The following is a 20757-nucleotide window of genomic DNA, read 5'->3' as shown; positions in this document are numbered from 1 at the left end:
ATACTCATGGCTTTAATTGCCAGGTGAGGCTATGCATGTATCAAGGGAAATTCAAATTTGTTAAAATGATTAGAAATTTAATTTTTGCCACACCGTTTCCTTCATCATGAAATTTATGAAATCTTTGCTAAGATCCCTATCAGCGTGAAAAACATTGCAAACTCACTTTTCAGTTTTAAACTTTATATTTTGTTATTATTTCTTGATACCACCTCTTAAAAAGGCAGCGAGTGATTCAAGGTCATGTTCTGATGAAACTGATGATATGCTTGACAGTATAATAAGCAGGCTGTGGGATGCTTCAGGGAAAGGCTTTTTATTTGGGCCTATGTCCAGATTTCAGTGACATTTTATCTTGTTCAAATTGATCTCATAAAAAAGATTCACATTCTGAAGTGTTTTTCTGGATGCTTCTTTAGCTTTCTTGCCTTTGTAATTTGATTGAATCAAACTGTGTCATTAAACTCTTTAGCTTTAGGATGCACTCAGGCTCAGAGAACAAAGTAAAACCAAAGGAAAAGTAACATTTTTTTATACTTCTTCTATTTCCCTTTTCCCAAACTTTAAGTCTTGAGATAACCACAAATGTTAGTAATTATAATGACTGGTTTCTTTAGTTTCTATTAACTGAAAACTACCCTATGTCTTCATAGAGTGATTTATGTATTTGGAATGACAGAATAGCTGAGGAGCATAAATGAACACAGAAGTAATTTATTTAATAAATATAATTTCCAAAGAAACAATAAGTCTTTTCATTTTATCCATACTATGATTGATCTCACAGTGTCAGTTTACATTTATCATTTTAAGCAACATTTTACCTAAAATGTCTTAAGTACTCAACACACTTAAAAGTGTTTTACACATATTAACTCATTTAATCATCACAATAAAACTATGAGGTAGGTACTATCATCCCAATTTTACAAGTGAAACAGTGGGTCTCAGAGAGTAACTTGTCCCAAGTCTCACAGCTAGAATGTGGGGAGCCAAGATTCAAGCTCAGTCAGCTTGGATTCACAGGTCCTGCTCTTCACCAACGTCATGCCTCCCGGACTGAACATGCACAAACCTTTTCCTTTTCTCCTATTCCTCATCTTAATAAATGATACTGGCACTCGCCCATGTTACCCTGGATGTCACTCCAGTTTCTTCTCTCTGCTTCATCTCCTGTCACTTAAACCAGTCATCATACGTTACATGTACTAACAGCTAAACTATTCTCCACTGTCCCACTTTCTATATAGGCTCCACTTTCTTCATTCAGGCACATAGCATTTCTCCCTTGAACTACTGCGGCAGCTCTACTCTCAATCATCAGCTTTTTACTGCAACCAGAGTAATTCTGGAAGTGAAAAAACTTGATCACTTACTTTTATTTTTAAGAAGTAGCATTTCCCACAATATTGAGTCTAAACCTACTATGGTTTTCAAAGCCCTTCATGTGCACTATTAAGTCTCTTTTTAGACTAATTTGCTGCCACTCTCCACATATAGCTTACATGCTAATAATACTGAAATACTTGTTTACAAAAGGTCACAAACTGTTTCATGGAGCATCCTTCATCTACACCCCCCACCCTCTTTGTCTATCTGGCAAAATCCTGTGCCCTCATTCACCTTCATGACAGCTTCTTCTGTGAACTTAGTCTGCCTTCTCTGTGCCGCCATAGAAATTTGTACAACATACCCTACTGTATTAGTTATTTCCATGGAAATGGTGTGGGGCAGATACACTACACAGAGTAACTTAAGATCAGGGATAATACCGTATTCATCATTTCCCCCAGAACCTAGCCTGTAAGTATGGAATTCAATAACCTGGGGTAACAGAAAATCTCAAATTCTCTACATTCAGACTTCATAGGACTCAACTTTCTTAACTTCTCAAATGAAACATTATATGCATCTTTTATATTACCTTTCCAAACTAAACAGTATATTTGGATCAGTATTTCAATTCTGCTGAATAACACTCTATTGGCTATTTAAAAAATATAACTCCCAACTGTGGAAATAGATAGCAGTCAACTTACTTAACACCAACAAAAAAGCAAACCTCACTCTTTCACCAAAATATCAAAGACATAGTTCTGTCTGCTTAGCATCTTTCTCCTTCTCCTTTTTAAGGTAATAACAGCACTCATCTTTCTTTGGTAAACTCCTCCTTGACTCTTGATGGCATCCCAGGGGTTTTCTGTGGGGAAAACCCTCTTGCTTTTAGAATTAGGGGAGGGGGAAGCAGATATGCTTGGAGCTGCCGTCCTATGTTCTTCCCTGATTATACGGAGAAAGCATATCTGGGAGTCGGGATGAAAAGAACCAGAGAAATAAAAGGAGGGGGAGAAGGGGTAAAAGAGAGGGAGGAGGAGATAAGGGGGAAAGGAAAGAGAAGAGAAGGAAATAAAGAGATGGAGAAAGAGAAAGAGACGAAGACAGAGGAAAAGATCTGATGACATCATGTGAACCTATATATCCATCTGGACACATAGGCAGCTTTACTCCTGCACATTCTGGTTAGAAAAGCCAACATTCTGCCTTCATTGCTAAAACCTGATTTCAGTTTCGTTTCTCTAACTTCCAACTGAGTGAGTCCTAATACAGAAACCCATCAATTTTTTTTTTTTTTTAGATTATTCCCTCTCCAAGAAAGTATAAAACCCATTTAACAGCATTAACAGAAATTTTGCACATCATTTTAGAATTTTAAAATTCTCCTTACCTTTTTAATCAAATTATAGAAGTAATTTAAGAAGAGAGGACAAATTTATCTGATGCGACATTCAGTCAGTGAGAGGACATAAAATCGTTTTATCTATAGTTCCATAGGACTGTCAGGAATGGCATGCAATTATGATCTTAGTGAAAAGAGAAAGATACCATATTCAAGAGCACTTTTCCTCACACAGAAAGATCCTGCCTTGCATAAAAAAGATCCAAACCAACAGAAGCATCTAACTAAACTCACATTCTGGTAACATCTATATTTTTCTCCTGAGCTCTATATTAATATCCATGGTTAACGACATCTAGTGGGATCATTATCTACATTGCTAACACGGCAAAGAGTTTACTTATGTACTTATAATGACACATTGCATTTGAATGTATTATTCCCCAATTATTGCCCCTTATGAATGTGCACATTTAAACCACAATGAGAACTCTCTACACGCTATCAGAATGGTTAAAATAAAAATATAAATAATATATAAAAATATGAATTAAAATGGTTAAAATAAAAATTAAAAATAGTGATATCACCAAATGCTGGCAAATACATAGAGAAACTAGACCACACTGGATTGCTGATGGGCATATAAAATGCTACTCTAGAAAAAAACTGTGGTAGTTTCTTAGAAAACTAAACACGCAACTACAATATGACCGAGTAATTGCACTCTTGGGCATTTATCCCAGAGAAATGAAAACTTATGTTCACACAAAAACCTGTACCACAATGTCTAGAGCAGCTTTAACCATGTTATAGATGCAATTATGTCCCCCCCAAGTTTCATAAATTAAAGCCCTAACTCCCAAAGTGACCATATTTGGAGACAGGACCTTCAGGGAAGTAATTAAGGTTATATGAGCTCATCTGAATGGGGCCCTAATCCGATAGGGTTGGTGTCCTTATAAGAAGCGGAAAAGACACCAGAGGTCTCTCTGTGTACACACACAGAGAAAAGGCCATGAGGACACAGAGAGAAAACACCTGGCTGCAGTCCAGGAAAAGAGTCCTCACCAGAAAACGTATCTGTCGGCACCTTGATCTGGGACTTCTAGCCTCCAGGACTGCGAAACAATAAATGTCTGTTGTTTAAGCCACCTAGGCTGTGGTTACGGCAGCCCAAACAGACTCATAAAATTCATAACAGCCAAAAACTGTAAATAACACAGATGTCCTTCAACAGGTTAATAGCTAAACTGTGGTCATCCATATCATGTATGGCAGGGAGAATAATGATGCCCAATGATGTTCACATCCTAATCCACGGAACCTATAAGTGTATTAGGTTACATGGCAAAGAGACATTAAGGCTGCAGATGGAATTAACCCATTCAGAAATCTCTTTGACTCCTATAATCTAAATTAAAATGAACAAAGTATTTATTTGAAATAAGTATGAAAAAAACTAAGAAGCCTGGTTCATTCACTACGTAGACAATGAATGTCAATGATGCTTTTATATGAAAAAATGTAAATATTTAATATATAAAATTAAATAAATCTTCATGATGATAATCCTTATAGGGATTGGTAAGGTTTAACAAGAATTATATATATAATTATTTAATCCTATAGGCTCTCAGCCCTGGCTGCATTTCAGAATCAACTATAGAGCTCTGAAAATCATATTCAAAATATAGATATGTGGGCCCCTCCCAAGAGATTATGATGTAACAGGGACCAAGGCATTTGGATTTTGAAAAAGTTCTACAGGTTAATTCTGATGCACAGGATGAAACCCATTAATATAAAATTTAATTACAATTTTAGTCTATTATAAAAACTTATTGCAGGAAACAACTTAAAATTGTAATAATAACAAATTAGTTTAAAACTAATAAAGACATAAAATGGAATACTGTATAGTGATTTAAAATGATGCTGTCAGTAGAAATATGTCTACTGACATAGAAAGATGTATATAAGTATATATACAAACATAGAACAAAATGTGTGATATAATTCTATTTTTGTAAAAACAAAACAAACATGCACACACATGTATAGAATGGAGTCAATTTTGGTTGGCTGTAGTTATTCTTTTTGCTGCTCCTTTTGCTTGCCTATATTATTTGATATTTCTGAATGACTTCATATGAGTTATATGAAAATAAAGCAACTTCATTTTGGTGAGGAAAGGTTAACCTTAAATAATGTACATACTTTAAACTAAATGAAGAAATATTTTACTTTGAGATAAAGCAAATATGGCAAAATTTTAATAATGGTGAATCAAGACAAAAGGGTATAAGAGTAGTACTATTCATGCATCTTTTCCATAGGACTGAAATTATTCAAAATTTAAAAGCTGAGGGAAAGTTAATTACATAGTTTGGAATTTGGTCCTGGCCCCAAATAATATTCTATTTTATTATAGGTTGAACATTTGACCTATCAATACATGAATCCTTTAAAACAGTTTACTTAAGCCAGCTTACGTAGGTTAAACCAAATATTAGCTAAAATAACCAAAATAAACATATAATTATAGAAATACATACACAAAATATACATAAATATGTTCAATGTATAAAGAAATATATGTATATATATTTTTTTAAATTTAAACTCCCCTACTTCATTAGTAACCAACTGTGTGTATCTCTTTACTGTATTAACCAACTAACTTTTAAAAATAATTTTTCCAATACAAATGTATTCAAAAACATACCAAGCATCAAAAATACCAACTTTATAAAATGATAATCTTACCTCATCTAAGTCTTGGATATAAACTGGTTTTTCCTCAAACCCAACTGGCATTGGTTCACTATAAGGAATCTTTACTTCTTCATATATCTTGTTGTTCTCTCTTTGGAGTCCTTCTGGTAAAATCATCTATAAACATCAAAAATTAAAATCCAATAATAATACCAAACAGAACAATTACTTTGGTAAAGATTCTTTAATTAAAAGAGAGAAAAAAAAACACTATTGGTTTTATGACATAGCACTGGTAAATAAATTTAGCTAATTTAAAGGAAAACAAGAAAAAACAAAACAAAAACAAACAAAAAACCACACATACGCACAAAGCATTCATGAATCAGATATCTCATGTAACACACGAACCATATTATGTTGATGAATTTTAAGTGTACATTAATTAGATGGTATTCCTGAAGACAAATGCAGTCATGTAGCCAGGGAAAATGTGCAATACACAGTATAAAGTTTAGGCAAAAAGTGATGCAACTGCTAAAACTCAAAAACACAAGCTGCATAAATAATGAAAGGGAGGAGAACAAATATGTTTTGAATACCTACCATGCGCTAAGAATTTTACATAAACTGCACTATCTCATTTTCCACAATATTTAAAAATACAATTTAGCATAGAAGAGTCAACTAGTACTAGAATTACAAAAGAAACAGGGAAAATCAATGTGTCATTTCCTCAGAACAGACATGTTATCCAAAAGTGGTCATATACCAATGCATACCTTTGCACCAGCAATGAATGCAGATGTTCTCATGGCTTCAGCCTGGGAATCATAAACATGTGGATAACGTATTTTTTCAACATCCATGTCTCTCTGCCTGCTCAGAATTGGAACGTTTCTAGCGTTCATAAGTGCCTGCTCTCTGTAAATACAAAAATAATAGGCTGAATCTGTAATTTTTATCTTGCAAAGGAAAGCATATACTAAAACAAAGTCATTATAATAACTATTTCATGCAGACTTCCACTATAAAAGAGAAGAAATTAAAGTACACAAAGGAAGTTATTAGCAATCCTGAAATTTTCTGTGTAACCATATAAGCATCAACACATTTTCAGGTACTATTTTTAGATAACATCATCTGATAAGTTTGACTTAATGTTTTTTTATTTATAATTTTCTTCATCACAATCCAAAGATATTTAACAAAGTGTAAATTCCTTTTTTTAAATGGGTTTCAATATTTAAACACCGTGTATAATAATGCCTTTATTTCATTTTTCTCCTTTCTACTTCTTGATAACAATATGGGAAAAAGTATTCATTAAGGTAGGAAAGAAAAAACTCTCAAAATAAATTTGTGTACACTTCATGAAGTTTAACCTAGTGGTGTGTGCACAGCACCAAAATCTCTCACCTACGTTGATGCAACTAAGAATATTCTAATTAAGCGGATCACTGCTTTTTTATCCCAGAAAATTAGGTTTTCATACAATAAAATTCTATTCTTGTAAGAAAACGTGACTAGAAATAAGAATCATCTAAGTTGTTAAAACTAAACTAAATAATGATAATGATACGTTAAAGTAGCAATTACAACACAAGCATTTTTCAGCTTCTGGTTTTTATTACCTGTGTATCCGCAGTTCCTTAGGATCAAAGCACAGGAGTCCTTCTGCAATTTCTCCATCTTCTCCAGCCTTTTTTTCTCGTCTGGCAATTCTTTTTTCTTCCCGGCGATATTGTTTCATTAACTGCTTCTCTTGTTCAGACTGAATAGTGACTTGACAACCGTAAATAGGTTTAGCATTTTCTCCTAAAATTTTTTTGCAATTGTCTGCAAAGCAAATTTAAGATCATATTTTACAAGCTTAACCTTTATGAAAACCATTGTTTTCCTTCTCACCAAAACATAAGATAGCACAATGCTCTAAGAATTCTTTTTTTTTTTAACTGACACATTCAATTATATGTTTTAAGGAGAGTTTTTCTAAATCACAATTTCTAAATGGTATACTGGTTTTGGAAAAGTCAGCAGATATTTTCTTCTTACAGACTAAATAGTTTAATGTTATAAATTCTTGGATATAACATCAGGAACCTAAAACTTCTATTTCACAATTTTGAAATAATCTGTTTATATAATTTCAATAAATATAATAATTATCAAAACTAATTAGCATTTACTGTTAACATAATAATAAAATAAAGATATTCTTTACATATAAGATACTTTTCCCTATGTAATAGGCCTTACTCTGTTAAATTGTCTATATGTCACTGCTAATTTATACATGAAATAAAATAAAATAAAACTAAAATACAGCTCAGGATATATTTACAAGATGACTAAAGCAAATAAAGAAACAGTATGATCCACCTTTTCATGGAAATGCAGGTTTTTTAACCATTTTTTTAATTGAAGTATAGTTAATTTATAATGTGTTAATTTCAGACGTACAGCAAAGTGATTCAGCTACATATATATATATTCTTTTTCAGATTCTTTTCCATTTTAGGTTATTACAAGATATTGAATATGGTTCCCTGTGCTATACAGTAGGTCCTTGTTGTTTATCTATTTTATATATAGTAGTATGTATATGTTAATCCCAAACTCCTAATTTATCTCCCCTCCCCATCCCCTTTGGTAAACATAAGTTTGTTTCTATGTGAGCTTATTTACTTCTGTTTTGTAAATAAGTTCATTTGTATCTTTTTTTTAGATTTCACATATAAGTGATATAATATGATATTTGTCTTTCTCTGTCTGACTTACTTCACGTAATATAATAATCTCTAGGTCCATCCATGTTGAGGCACATGGGATTATATCATTCTTTTCTACAGCAGAGTAATATTCCATTGCATACATATACCACATCTTCTTTATCCATTCATCTGTCAATGGACACTTAGGTTGTTTCCATGTCTTGGCTGTTGTAAATAGGGCTGCTATGAACACTGGAGTGCATGTGTCCTTTCAAATTAGTTTTGTCCAGATATATGCCCAGGAGTGGGATTGCAGGATCATATGGTGAATCTATTTTCAGTTTGGTTTTTCTTTTTTTTTTTTTTTTTTGGTCGTGCCACATGGCTTGTGGGATCTTAGTTCCCTGACCAGGGATCGAACACAGGCCCCTACAGTGGAAGCGCAGAGTCCTAACCAGCGGACCACCAGGGAATTCCCTATTTTTAGTTTATTAAGGAACCTCCATATTGGTACATGACTCTTTGAATTATGGTTTTCTCAGGGTATATGCCCAGTAGTGGGATCGCTGGGTCAGATGGTAGTTCTATTTTTAGTTTTTTAAGGAACCTCCATACTGTTCTTCATAGTGGCTCTATGAATTTCCATTCCCACCAAAGGTGCAAGAGGGTTCCCTTTTCTCCACATCCTCTCCAGAATTTATTATGTGTAGACTTTTTAACGATGGCCATTCTGACTGGTGTGAGGTGATACCTCATTGTAGTTTTGATTTGGGAAATGCAGTTTTTTTAAAAATGGAAGAAGTCTAGAACCACTAAGAGGAATCAGGTCAATCAAAGCTCAGTGTTTACAAGGTACAATTTAAACCTGTGGTTGGTCAACTCAATATACAAGAAAAATTTTCTTCTAACAGGATTACTTTCTGTGTTTAATTCAATCTTTCCAAGTAGTAGTATCTTGGCTCACTGCAGCCCTAAAAGAACTGATAGGAATATCACTGAAAGCAAACCAAGTCAATACTGTTAATGTGTTAAGGACCTACTAGGTGCCAGGCACTGCTGCTAGGCTAGGAAGACAATGTAGAATGGAATTGGTCCATATTCTGGAGCACGGTGTGAGTTATTTTATCAACTTCCAATACAGAACAAGGAAGGAATTAAGCATAGCATCAAGAGGGGGAAATTAGCTTTCTAATTCTAAGTCAAATCTTCACAATTCTCAGACATTTGTCACTATCTCATTATATGATTTTGAATAAGTCATTTTAACTCTCAATCACATGAAATAACCCCTCCATATAATGGCTCTGTAAGTCGCAAAAAGGAAAGTGAGAAATAAAGATTTATTACATCTCAAAATTATGAAATAAGATATAATTCCATCTATATTAGAACTACATTTTATAGCTCAAAAGTATTTTTCTAAGTAAGTCTTATATGTTTTACTTTGTAAGTAAATCTTATATACTATTATAATGATTGAATTTATAACCAACTAACTCTCAGTGTTAGGGAAAGAAAGCAACATACTGGCATTTTTCAAATGTACTCTGAACTATGAAAAAAATTAACCTGTTTGCAAAGTCACACATTCAACGACAGAGATATTAAGCAGGATTTTAAAAAATGTGAATAATGCCATGTACTTATTACTATAAATGAATGTTAAAGATTTTGTATGTGAAACTAAATACTTTGGGTGACATACTATATTTTATGCTAATGACATTAACATTTTAAACAAATGTGACAGTAACAAAATACTACTGGACACATTTGTGATCATCAAAATAAGGAAATTAAAATTATAAGAAGAAAATATGTCTACCTCATTGATAGCTTTATAAGGCTTCAATCAGAATATACCAAAATCCCATAAGACTGAACATAATAGGTGATTTTAAAAATCAAGTTATAAAGCACAAATGCTTAAGTGCATGATTCTCCTTGTTGGGTTCAGTTAACCGTAGAGACTGACAAGCAGAAATGAAATGATTAAGCTTAACAGCAATTCTAACACAAAATTTTACTGAAGAACACGTAGAGCTTGTATCCTTTTAAAAAGGTTATTATGACAGAAAAAGTCTTGTATAACTACTCAAAACACTGTCATTTGACAGCACGAGCTAACTTAATTTTTATTTTATGATACACCTCGTACTAAACATTCTCTACAACCATCCCCAAAACAGAATTTAATTCACAACTATCCTCAATTTAGCAGTGAGTACACTATACCCACCCACTTCTCACCTACCTTACATTTCCTGGTTATAAGAATAGAGATGAAGTAGGGTGGATGTATATATATCTGGATAAAAGGATTCAAAGAAAATCAGTATGAAAGATAGAAAATGCTAAATGGCAGGAAGCTATTGCTCTCTAAGACCATGATTTTGTGGAATAGAGAAGAGTAGGATTCAGCTGTCTTACTAAGGTAGCTTAGTATTTGTATTCTCTAAGAGAATTTTGAAGGATCGTTAACATAAAATTTATATCAAAAGACATAAATGGGTGAGAACAGTGATAAAGTAACGGAGTCTAATGATTCTTTTCTTCAAGAGTATTTCTTTCTCCCTCCCCCCAAAAATAAGGAAAATCATCTTTAATGCATATACACAAAAAACCTAATATGTTCATTGTCAGCTTCTTTTACCACAGTCCTTAGAAGAAGTTTGTTTAAATGCCCCCAACTTTCTATGGTATAACTATTATTCTTAAATAGTAGCAACATTAGTAACAATCTAGCATAGACTAAAAGAGTAAAAGCCGACTGAGAAGGGTAGAAAATATTTCAGGGCAGACTGATGGTTCAAAAATTTTTAATAATTCAAATTTAATATTTGGTTTTAGGTTAAAAAGTTTGTTGCTTCCTAAAGTTATCCTAGTAGAATAAAGTTTGTGTGTAAATGTTAAACAAAAATGGACATAATGAAACTACAAAACATTAACTCATCATCCACAGCTTTCTTAAAAAAATATGTGAAGCTGAACTCATTTTGAACTTTTCGTTAATAAATTAGCACTAATAAAGGGTGGAATCAGTACATATCAGCACTTAAAAGGCTGACAAAATGAACATCAAATTCTCAGAAATTACATCGCAAGACCAGATATTTAAATTCATTCCTTTTCTTCTGGCAGATTCCCATTTTAAACACTCCTAAGTTCTGCTGGCTTATTGCAATGTCTGATTAAGCACTGTTTAACAGGTGAAAGTCCTCTTACAGAAAGGTAGTTTATAAGTGTTCAGTATACTTAAAGAACCAAGAGACTTGCAGAAAGACAAAGTGGCTAAACTCCAATCTTCAAAGTTTCTAGAAATCTCAAAGTAACTCCAAGGCAACTATCAGTAATCAAAGTGTAGGATAAAGAAAACCCGTAAGAAATTTTGGATTTAAATCAAGGTTCTTTTTGTAATTTCCTTTCAGTGTCACACTCATAAATATAAAGAAAAGGTGACATCACTTACATAAAAGAAGGGTGAATGTTGACTAGTTTGAAGAAGGGGGTCTAATTTCTTATGCCCATGCACTTTTTAAAAATTCCAAACTATTTATAAAGCAAAGACATTTGGGTAAAGGTAAGAAACTCAGTTTTCCTACTTACCACCTAAAACCTGAGTTTGGCATCAGTTGTCTCATAGTTAAGTCAGGCTTTTTAAAAAAAAAAAAAATTTTAGCTTCCTTGACAACTCTTTCTAATTCTTCTGGGGTTTTCAAACATATGTAATACATAGCTATATGTATGTTCAACTTGCTGGGTGTGATAACTGTATTGCAGGTAAGCAAGAGACTCTTATTGCATGTTGAAATTTTATATCTGAAGTATTATAATGTCTGCAACTTCTAGTCATTGTTCGGCAAAAATTTTAAATGTGTATATGTGTGTGTCCATGTGTGCATATGCCTGTGTGTGTGTGTGTGTGTGTGTGTGTGTGTATGTGTAGAGAATGATAATGGGGGGGTGGAAGCAAAATGTTAATGATGGTGAATCTACATGAAGTGTATGTGAGTATTCATTACACTATCCTTGCACCACTACTAAGGTTTGAAAGTTTTCAAAATAAAAGTGGTTATAAATTATATCTCTACTTGACCCATTGTAAGCACTATATGTATTTCCTTAAATTTTTTTTTTGTCTTTCCAAATCTTCTGCTATACCTAAACATAAACAGAATCTCTGACATAATACCCTATTTAGGGCATTGACACTTGTTCCATAATCTGCCACACCTAAAATCTACTTAAGAGAATGGTATCAGTAAGCTATATAATCAACCAAAGAATATTAAAAGTATAATTGTATTAAATAGACTGCTAAACAATGAATTTTTCCTTTAAAGTAGAATTACCACTGAACACTTTCTTACCTTGAAGAGCTTGCAACTTATGGTCATTTGAAGAATTAAGAAATCTGTCCACAATTGTAATTCTGTTCTGGAGGAGTTTCTCAATAAGTTCAAGTCCATCAGGTCCCAGCAGTTCAAAGAGCTTATAAGAGGAAAATCAAAACAAACTGTTACCTCAAAATTAATTATTTTTTCAAGTTATTAACACCCTATTCAACACAGCTATGAAGCTAAACTAACACAGAAGAACCTAAAAAGTACTTAGAAAAGAATCGTAAAAAAATAATAACTTAGGAAAGTTACATTGCTTCACGTTGCTAAGGAGCTTTCGGCTTCATAAGGCTATCTGCAATTATATAAGTAAAGAGCATGATCCAACTGTTAAAATAATTATGATTTAAATATAAAACTCTAAATCACAGAATAAAAAATTCTGACACTTGGTTTTTTCTTGGTATAACCAAGTGAAATTCTAAAATTAATTTGCTTTTTAACATACCATTCTGGTTTTCCCAAATAGAGTGCAGAGTACCATATTTCTTACAACTTACTAATAAGAGCTATCATTTTAGAGTTAAAAAATCATTAGAATGTTTTAATAAATGAGGACATGCCAAATTTTTAGTGCTTAAAAAACAATTAATTGTATTTTTTTGTTAAAGTGTATTTTTATTATTTTATTAATGCTTAATTAATAAGTATCAATACTTTTCAATGCTTAATATATGTGAAATCTGAAACACAGTACTGCAAGTGCTTTCTGTAACTTTATTAAAAGTTTTTATGCATATCCTACTCTCCTATGCAGAGTGATTGCCAAAGATTAAGTTGATTCCAGAGTCAGAGAACCAGTTTTAGGATTCAGAGACTTTCAATTACATAACTGTATGAAATAACTGTGCCAGAAAGCCTTTAGATTTTCTCATATGTGGTTTGGGGGTATATATATTTTTCCTGTCCAGAAATGTTATACTTTAATTCTACATGTGAAGATTTTATATTAAACAAATTCTAACTGTTCTTAGAGGATCCACACAAATAAAAATATCATTAAAAGTAGGAATTTATGTTGAGTATATATAAGGCATTAAATATTTAGTAAATATTTTCCTTTTGCTGTTCATTTGACTGACACTATCTAAACACAAGGCCACCTGTCTTCCACTCTGTCCCCAAATGTGGACAGGCCTTATCTTTGGGCAAAACATCAAGGAAAATACTGGTGATCCAATCACTCTCACTCTGGCTGATAGGGCAGTGATTCCACACAACGAGAGGCAAGCCTAGAATTTAGGCTACAGCCTACCCCTTCCATCAAGTACTCAGCTTCTAAAGCAGGGGTGTCACTCAGAAAGAAGCCTTCCATTGTCCCCACTCCTAGCTCCAGAGTTCTGCCTCAGAAATCTTGCCTAAGGGTAGAACCAAGCCATAAAACAGAAAGATCCCAATCTCTTCCAAAGAAATAGACCACATCTGCAACCAGGCCATGAAGTTGAAGCCAAAGGGCTATCTCAGAAACAGCAGAGGTTGTGGTGAACCACAATTAGGAGAACATTCACAGACTCAACAACTAAGTTACAAGACAGAACTGAGGGGAGAGACAACTGGGACGACCCTCTTGGGGTGAGACTATATATCAACACTGACCTTTGGAATTACTCCTTCCAAGGGGTCACAAATTTATTGGATTAGTTTATGGAGCAATTTATGTCCCAGGGGCATTTTTGTAAACATCAGAATGGTCAGCTGGGAATTAATAAAGGTCACACGTGGGTTCAAGTCCCGATCTGAACAGCTGAATGGAGTCAGGGGAAGCGTAGAAAAGGGTTGTTTGTGCTAACACTACCTTCATCCCAAAGTTACTATGGGTATACTCACAGGGGCGGCTCCCTGGGGAACGACATTAGAAGCTCAACACTGTGGAGTGAGGGTAGGAGGAACTGTTTGCACTAAAATAATCCAGCAGGTCACTAAACAAATAAACAAGCAAATGACAGTAACAAGCCCTGGAGGTGGTAGACTAGATGAAATGGACAAATTCCTAGAAAGACACAAGCTACCAAAACTAACTCAAGACAGACAACCTGAATAGGCCTAAAACAAGTGAAAGATTAAATTAATAATCAAAAACCACCCACAAAGAAAAGCCCAGGTCCAGATGGCTTCAATGGTGAATTCTACAAAGCATTTTAAGTTAAAACCAATTCCTCACAAACACTTCCAAAAAACAAGAGGAAAGAATATTTCTCAACTCATTTTATGAGGTCAATATTACTCTGACCCCACAACCAGACAAATAAATATGTCATAAGAAAACTATAGACCAGTATTTCTTAGGAATATGGACACAAAACTCCTCAGTGAAATACAAGCAAACCAGATCAAATCCAGCAATTTATAAAAAGAATTATATACCATGACAATGTTAGATTTATGTCAGGAATATCAGGTTAGTTCAACATAAGACAATCAATTTATTTATTATAGCAATAGAATAAAAAGCAAAAATCACAAGATCAGCTCAACAGATGCAGAAGAACCATTTGATAAAACCCAACATCCTCTCATGGTAAAAACATTCAACAAGTTAGGACTAGAAAGGAACTTCTAATACCTGATAAAGGGCATCTATGAAAATCCCACAGTTAACATCATACTTAATGGTGAAACACTGGATTAGTTTCCCACTAAGAACAGAAACAAGACAAAAAAGTGTGCATTTGTGACTTCTACTGAACATTGTACTGGAGGTTCAAGTCAGGGCAATTAGGTAAGAAAAAAGAAATGAAAAGCATCCAGATTGAAAAGGAAGAGGTAAAACTATTTCTATTTATACATCACTATGATCTTCTACGTGGAAAATACTAAAGAATGTACTAAAATACTATTAGAACTAATAAATAAGTAAAGTTTTCAAAAAGTGTGCCAAGACCACTCAGTTAGGAAAGATCAGTCTTTTCAATAAATGATGGGACAACTGGCTAGCCACATGAAATAAATTGAAGTTGGACCATTATACCATATACAAAAATTAAATCAAAATGGATCAGTGATCTACATTTAACATATAAACTTATAAAACTCTTTACAGAAGTAAGTTTAATGGGCTCAGATTTGGTAAGGGATTCTTAAATATGACACCAACAGCATGAGCAACAAAAGAAAACACAGATAATTTGGACTTCATCAAAATAAGAAACATCTGCTTCAAAGGACACCATCAAGAAAGTGAAACAACTCACAGAATGGGAGAAAATATTTGCAAATCATATATCTGTTAAAGGACTTGTATCCAGAATATATAAAGAATTCTTACTAATAATAAAAAGACAACCAGTGAAAAAAATGAGAAAAGGATCTCAATTTATCCAAGGAAAATATATAAATGGCCAATAAGCACGTGAAAAGATGCTCAACATCATTAGTCATCAAAGAAACTCAAAGAAGAACCACTGGAACAACTATTTTTTTAATGGAAAATATAAGTGCTGGCAAGGATGTGGAGAAAACTGGAATTCTCATACAGTGCAGGAATACAAAGTTGTGTAGCCATTGTGAAAAACAGTTTTCTGGTTCCTCAGTAAGTTAAACACAGAATTAACAATATGACCCAGCAATTCCATTCCTAGGTATATACCCAGAAGAATTTAAAATATGTGTCCAAACAAAAACTTGCACAAATAGGGCTATTAACACAGCCAAAAGGTAGAAACAACCCAAATGTCCATCAACTCATGCATGGATAAACAAAATGTGGTATACATCCACACCACAGAATATTACTAAGCCATAAAAAGGAATGTAGGGCTTCCCTGGTGGCGCAGTGGTTGAGAATCCGCCTGCCAATGCAGGCGACACAGGTTCGAACCCTGGTCAGGGAAGATCCCACATGCCATGGAGCAACTAAGCCTGTGGGCCACAACCACTGAGCCCGTGTGCTGCAACTACTGAAGCCCATGCACCTAGAGCCCGTGCTCCGCAGCAAGAGAAGCCAGAGCAATGAGAAGCACATGCACTGCAACAAAGAGTAGCCCCTGCTCACCGCAACTAGAGAAAGCCCGCACGCAGCAACAAAGACCCAACACAGACAAAAATAAATAAAATAAATAAATTTATTAAAAAAAAAAAAAGGAATGAAGTAGTGCACAACATGGATGAACCTTCAAAACATTTTGCTAAGTGAAAGAAGCTAGTCACAGAAGGCCACGTATTATGATTCCATTTATATGAAATGTCCTAAATAAGGAAATTTCTAGAGACAGAGAGTAGGCTAGTGGTTGTTTAGGGCTTGGGGGTTGGGAGAAGGGGGCGGGGGGAGTAGGGGAATAATAGCTAAAGGCTTAGGATTTCTTTTTGAGGTTTTGTAAAATGCTCTAAAATTGACTGTGGTGATGGTTGCATATATCTATGAATATACTAAAAAACACTGATTTATAACATTTTAAGTGGGTGAACTGTGTGGTATGTGAACTATATATCAATGAAGCTATTTTTTAAAACTATGAACCAAAATGACTTAAGATATTAAAAGTAACCAATAAACTGTTGAGGGTTGAAAGATAAAGATTAAATACAATTTTCCTGATAAGCATTTTAAGTGAGTGTTTTGAATTGCTTTTAGACACAAGCCCCATGCTTAAGGTAAGGGTGATATTAAAGAACAAGCAAATTTCATAAAAGATAAATGTAATACATACCTACAAAGCTACTTTCTCCCCCCATACTCCAAACAAATTGTAGTAGGAAATGCTCTCTACATACAGCATGAAATGTCTTTTATATCCTATCAACTTTCAAAGAACATGTTAATTCTTAAACTGAGACCATTTCCTCCATAAGAATGTGATTTATTGTGGCAGTTACCCTTGCATATTTGAAATATAATGTTGACATATGATAAATAAGAGATTCAGAAACTTTTAGTCCAACATAATTTTAGGAAACCACCAATGTATTTGGAAGATAACTTCTAGATAAAACATCTCAGATACAGAATCACAGCACAAAGAGCATGTTATTTCTTAAAAATAATACACCGAAGACCTAGCAAAAGAAACAAGAAGACTGTTTTGCTCTGAATAGCAGGACTTCCATAACCCAAAATGAAGAATCCCCAGCAGAATTCTGAGATCAGCTGCCATCAGATTTAAAGCAATCCCAAATTACGCTTTCCCTAACATTTGCCATTTTCATCTACACTGAGAGCAGGTGCAGTTCTCATTCAAGATTTGCACTACAAACTAATTTGGCACTGAGAGCGACTGTCTGTAAAGGTACAACTGTCTGGATCATTGCTCTATACACTGACACAAGTTCCAGAAGCTATCAAATTGAAAAAAAAGGAGGGAAAAGTTAGCTCTGGGCAGAGAAACAGGCATCAACTACAGAGTTTAAAAAAACAAAAATGCAGCTCTCAAAACAATAAAAAGGCAAGTTTTACTACTCTGGCTATAAATTAAGGATATCAGATTTAAAGGAAACATAATAGGAATAGACAGGTAATATCCTTTTCCTGGTAGATTTTGCTAAAGCCACTATTATCTATTAAGGAACTTCTCAATAGACAAAGGTGCTCAGGGTTCTCATTGTTATTATAATTCCTTTTTCATTAAATTAAATTATCAAATTAAAGTATTCTTCATTAAAGTAAAAAAATTAACCAACAGACTATGTTCCTGAGATACCAAAAAAAAAATTATCGCAGAACATGCACAGACCTTTTAAACTTTTTTTTTTTTTTTTAATTTTTTTGGCCACACTGCACAGCATGTGGGATCTTAGTTCCTCAACCAGGGATCGAACCCAGTCCCTCTGTCATGAAAGCAGAGTCTTAACCACTGGACCACCAGGGAAGTCCCTGAACAGACTAACTTTAAAGCAGCATTACTTCCTTATTTCTTACACTTGTAACAGATGAATGTAGTTTGTGAATCTCTCAGGAAAGGTAATCCCCACTTTCCACTGTATTCTGTGTTATATCATTTTTATTCCAATAGGAACGATGCTCTAGTGGATGCTATATCCCCAACACAGTATCAAAATGAATCACAGACATTACATCATCATAAAAGCAAAATATAAAGTAATGAAAACCTTTAAATAATATACCACAGAAAATTATACTATAAATCTTAGGAAAATTGGTAACAAAAAGTTATAATGGGCCTAAGTAAGAACTATAAATCTGTTCAAGAGCTGGGGTATGCAGATATGCTGAGGGTTTGTGAAACCACAGAATAAACATGACAAACATACTTGCATTACAGGTTTACTCAAAGATTTAGAGGCAAAACATTATTTCCAAGTAAAAGGCAATTCTGGTCCTGTTAATGTCCTGTTTGAACCCTATTTCTCAGGTTAGTCAAAACATGTTGAACAAAGTATTTAATCACTAAAACAGGCTTTAAAGATAATAAAATTCATATTTATAAAAGGTTTGTCAGTTCCATTCTGTTTCCATCGAGTCAATATTAAAGAATTCATTGGAAGTCAAAAATAAGTCTATCTGAAGTTCCGAAAAGACCTCTTTCAAAAGAGAGACCAACCATTCTCCCTATCAAATAGTCAACGGGCATTCTGAAAAACAGCTAGTGATGCACAGTAGGCATAATATCTTGATGTGAATTAGGTGTCCTTTTGGGCAATACAGTTAAGTGGATTATGGGATTATTCTCAATATGGAGATCACCCACTAAAGTTGTTCTTTAAAGATTGGTCATGGCTCTGTCTTGTTCAAAATTTTATCAATTATATATATATAAACTAGAAGATACTAAATTAAATTTGTTAAAGGTGTTAATTTAGTTCACGATAGAATCAAAATTTTAAATTTTCTAAATAGTCTGGTATAATCTGGCCAGACCTAAGGAGAAGCAATAGAGGTAAATATAAAACCCCACAATTAGGTTTAAAAAACTCACATGTACTTGTACAAGATGAGGAAACCTTATCCCACAAATAAATTCCTAAGAAAAATCCTGAAAGGGTAGGGGGTTGGTTATTTACAGGTTCAATATGAATAAATAATGTAATAAAGGCTAGGGAAAAATTTAATGTAGTAATAGCAATACTGTATCTCCAAAACCCCATTTAGCGTCTCAAAGGATACTACACTGATTGAACCATATTTAGAGGGCTGAGTTCAATTCTAATCTATACTTTTTAAGAAGGTTACAAAAAAAAACTAAAGAAAAGAACATGAAAAAGAAAGTAAAAATAAGATATACCTATGCAAACTGTTATTATTATGCATTCTGTCTGAAGGATAGCAGATCTGTTACTATTATCCATTCTGTTTGAAGGATACTCATTCATAGATTTGATAAAGATAATGAATATTATTCTGGTCCCATCTTCCTGGATCATCCTCCATGCATCACTCCACATTGCTAAATACCCCTTACCCTTCTTGAAACATACTTTTCCTCTGATATCCTTGACACACCATTCTTTTTTTTTTAAGTAATTTTATTTTATTTTATTGGAGTTGATTTATAATGCTGTGCCAATCTCTGCTGTGCAGCAAAGTGACTCAGTTATACACATAGAGACACTCTTTTTTTATATTCTTTGCCACTATGGTTTATCACAGGATATTGAGTATAGTTCCCTGTGCTAGACAGTAGGACCTTGTCGTTTATCCATTCTAAATGTAATAGTTTGCATCTACCAACCCCAAACTCGCAGTCTGTCCCTCTCCCTCCCCTTCTCCCCCTTGGCAACCACAAGTCTGTTCTCTAGACATGCCATTCTTTTCATATGTATCCTACCACTCTGGCTGGTACATTCCTATTTCTTCTTTAGGCTCCCTTTGACTATTAAATGTTGGAGTTCCTTAAGGTTTAATCCCAGGCTTTCTCTTACTTCCACTCCATGTTCTCTCCTTAGCTGTTCACATGCAAGCCCTCAGCTCCCATTAGCAAGCATATACTGAAAACTCATAAAATCACACATCCTTCCCAGATCTCTACTCTGAGCTTCATTTATCAAATTGTCTGGTTATCATCTTCACTTGGAGGTCTTAAGGCCTCTCGCAATTCCACATACGCCCAAAACCATCTCTTGGTTTTCCACCCACTTCACGCTTTTATAAGTATTCTTTATTTCCATGAATGGCATTTCCATCCTTCTAGTTACACAAAAGCCTAAAATGCATCCTTACCACCTCTTTATGCATCGCACCCAATCCTACCCTGTCATCCAATTCACTCTTAAGTTCTCTCGATCTCAACTACTAAACAGATTTCAAGCCTTTCTCCTTGTCTGTCTTAAGCTCCCAAACAGTTATTGCCTGTACCAT

The 20757-nt window shown here is 33.9% G+C and overlaps 1 protein-coding gene across 3 annotated transcripts in view; it reads right to left on the bottom strand.

The window, feature by feature from the left end:
- The window catches only part of ASCC3 (activating signal cointegrator 1 complex subunit 3), a 324300-nt gene that overhangs the window by 245343 nt on the left and 58200 nt on the right, over window positions 1–20757 (bottom strand). For all 3 annotated transcript variants that reach the window (XM_059941507.1, XM_059941508.1, XM_059941509.1), the window contains exons 5-8: window positions 12480–12600; window positions 7030–7234; window positions 6178–6319; window positions 5447–5572 (exon numbers count right to left, since the gene is read on the bottom strand). In XM_059941507.1, coding sequence (XP_059797490.1) covers window positions 5447–5572; window positions 6178–6319; window positions 7030–7234; window positions 12480–12600 — 594 coding nt within the window. The remainder of the gene's footprint in view (window positions 1–5446; window positions 5573–6177; window positions 6320–7029; window positions 7235–12479; window positions 12601–20757) is intronic.

This window comes from Balaenoptera ricei, chromosome 12, assembly GCF_028023285.1.
Source record: "Balaenoptera ricei isolate mBalRic1 chromosome 12, mBalRic1.hap2, whole genome shotgun sequence".
NCBI classification, from domain to species: Eukaryota; Metazoa; Chordata; class Mammalia; order Artiodactyla; family Balaenopteridae; genus Balaenoptera; species Balaenoptera ricei.
This window is presented reverse-complemented; position numbering and strand designations above follow the sequence as displayed.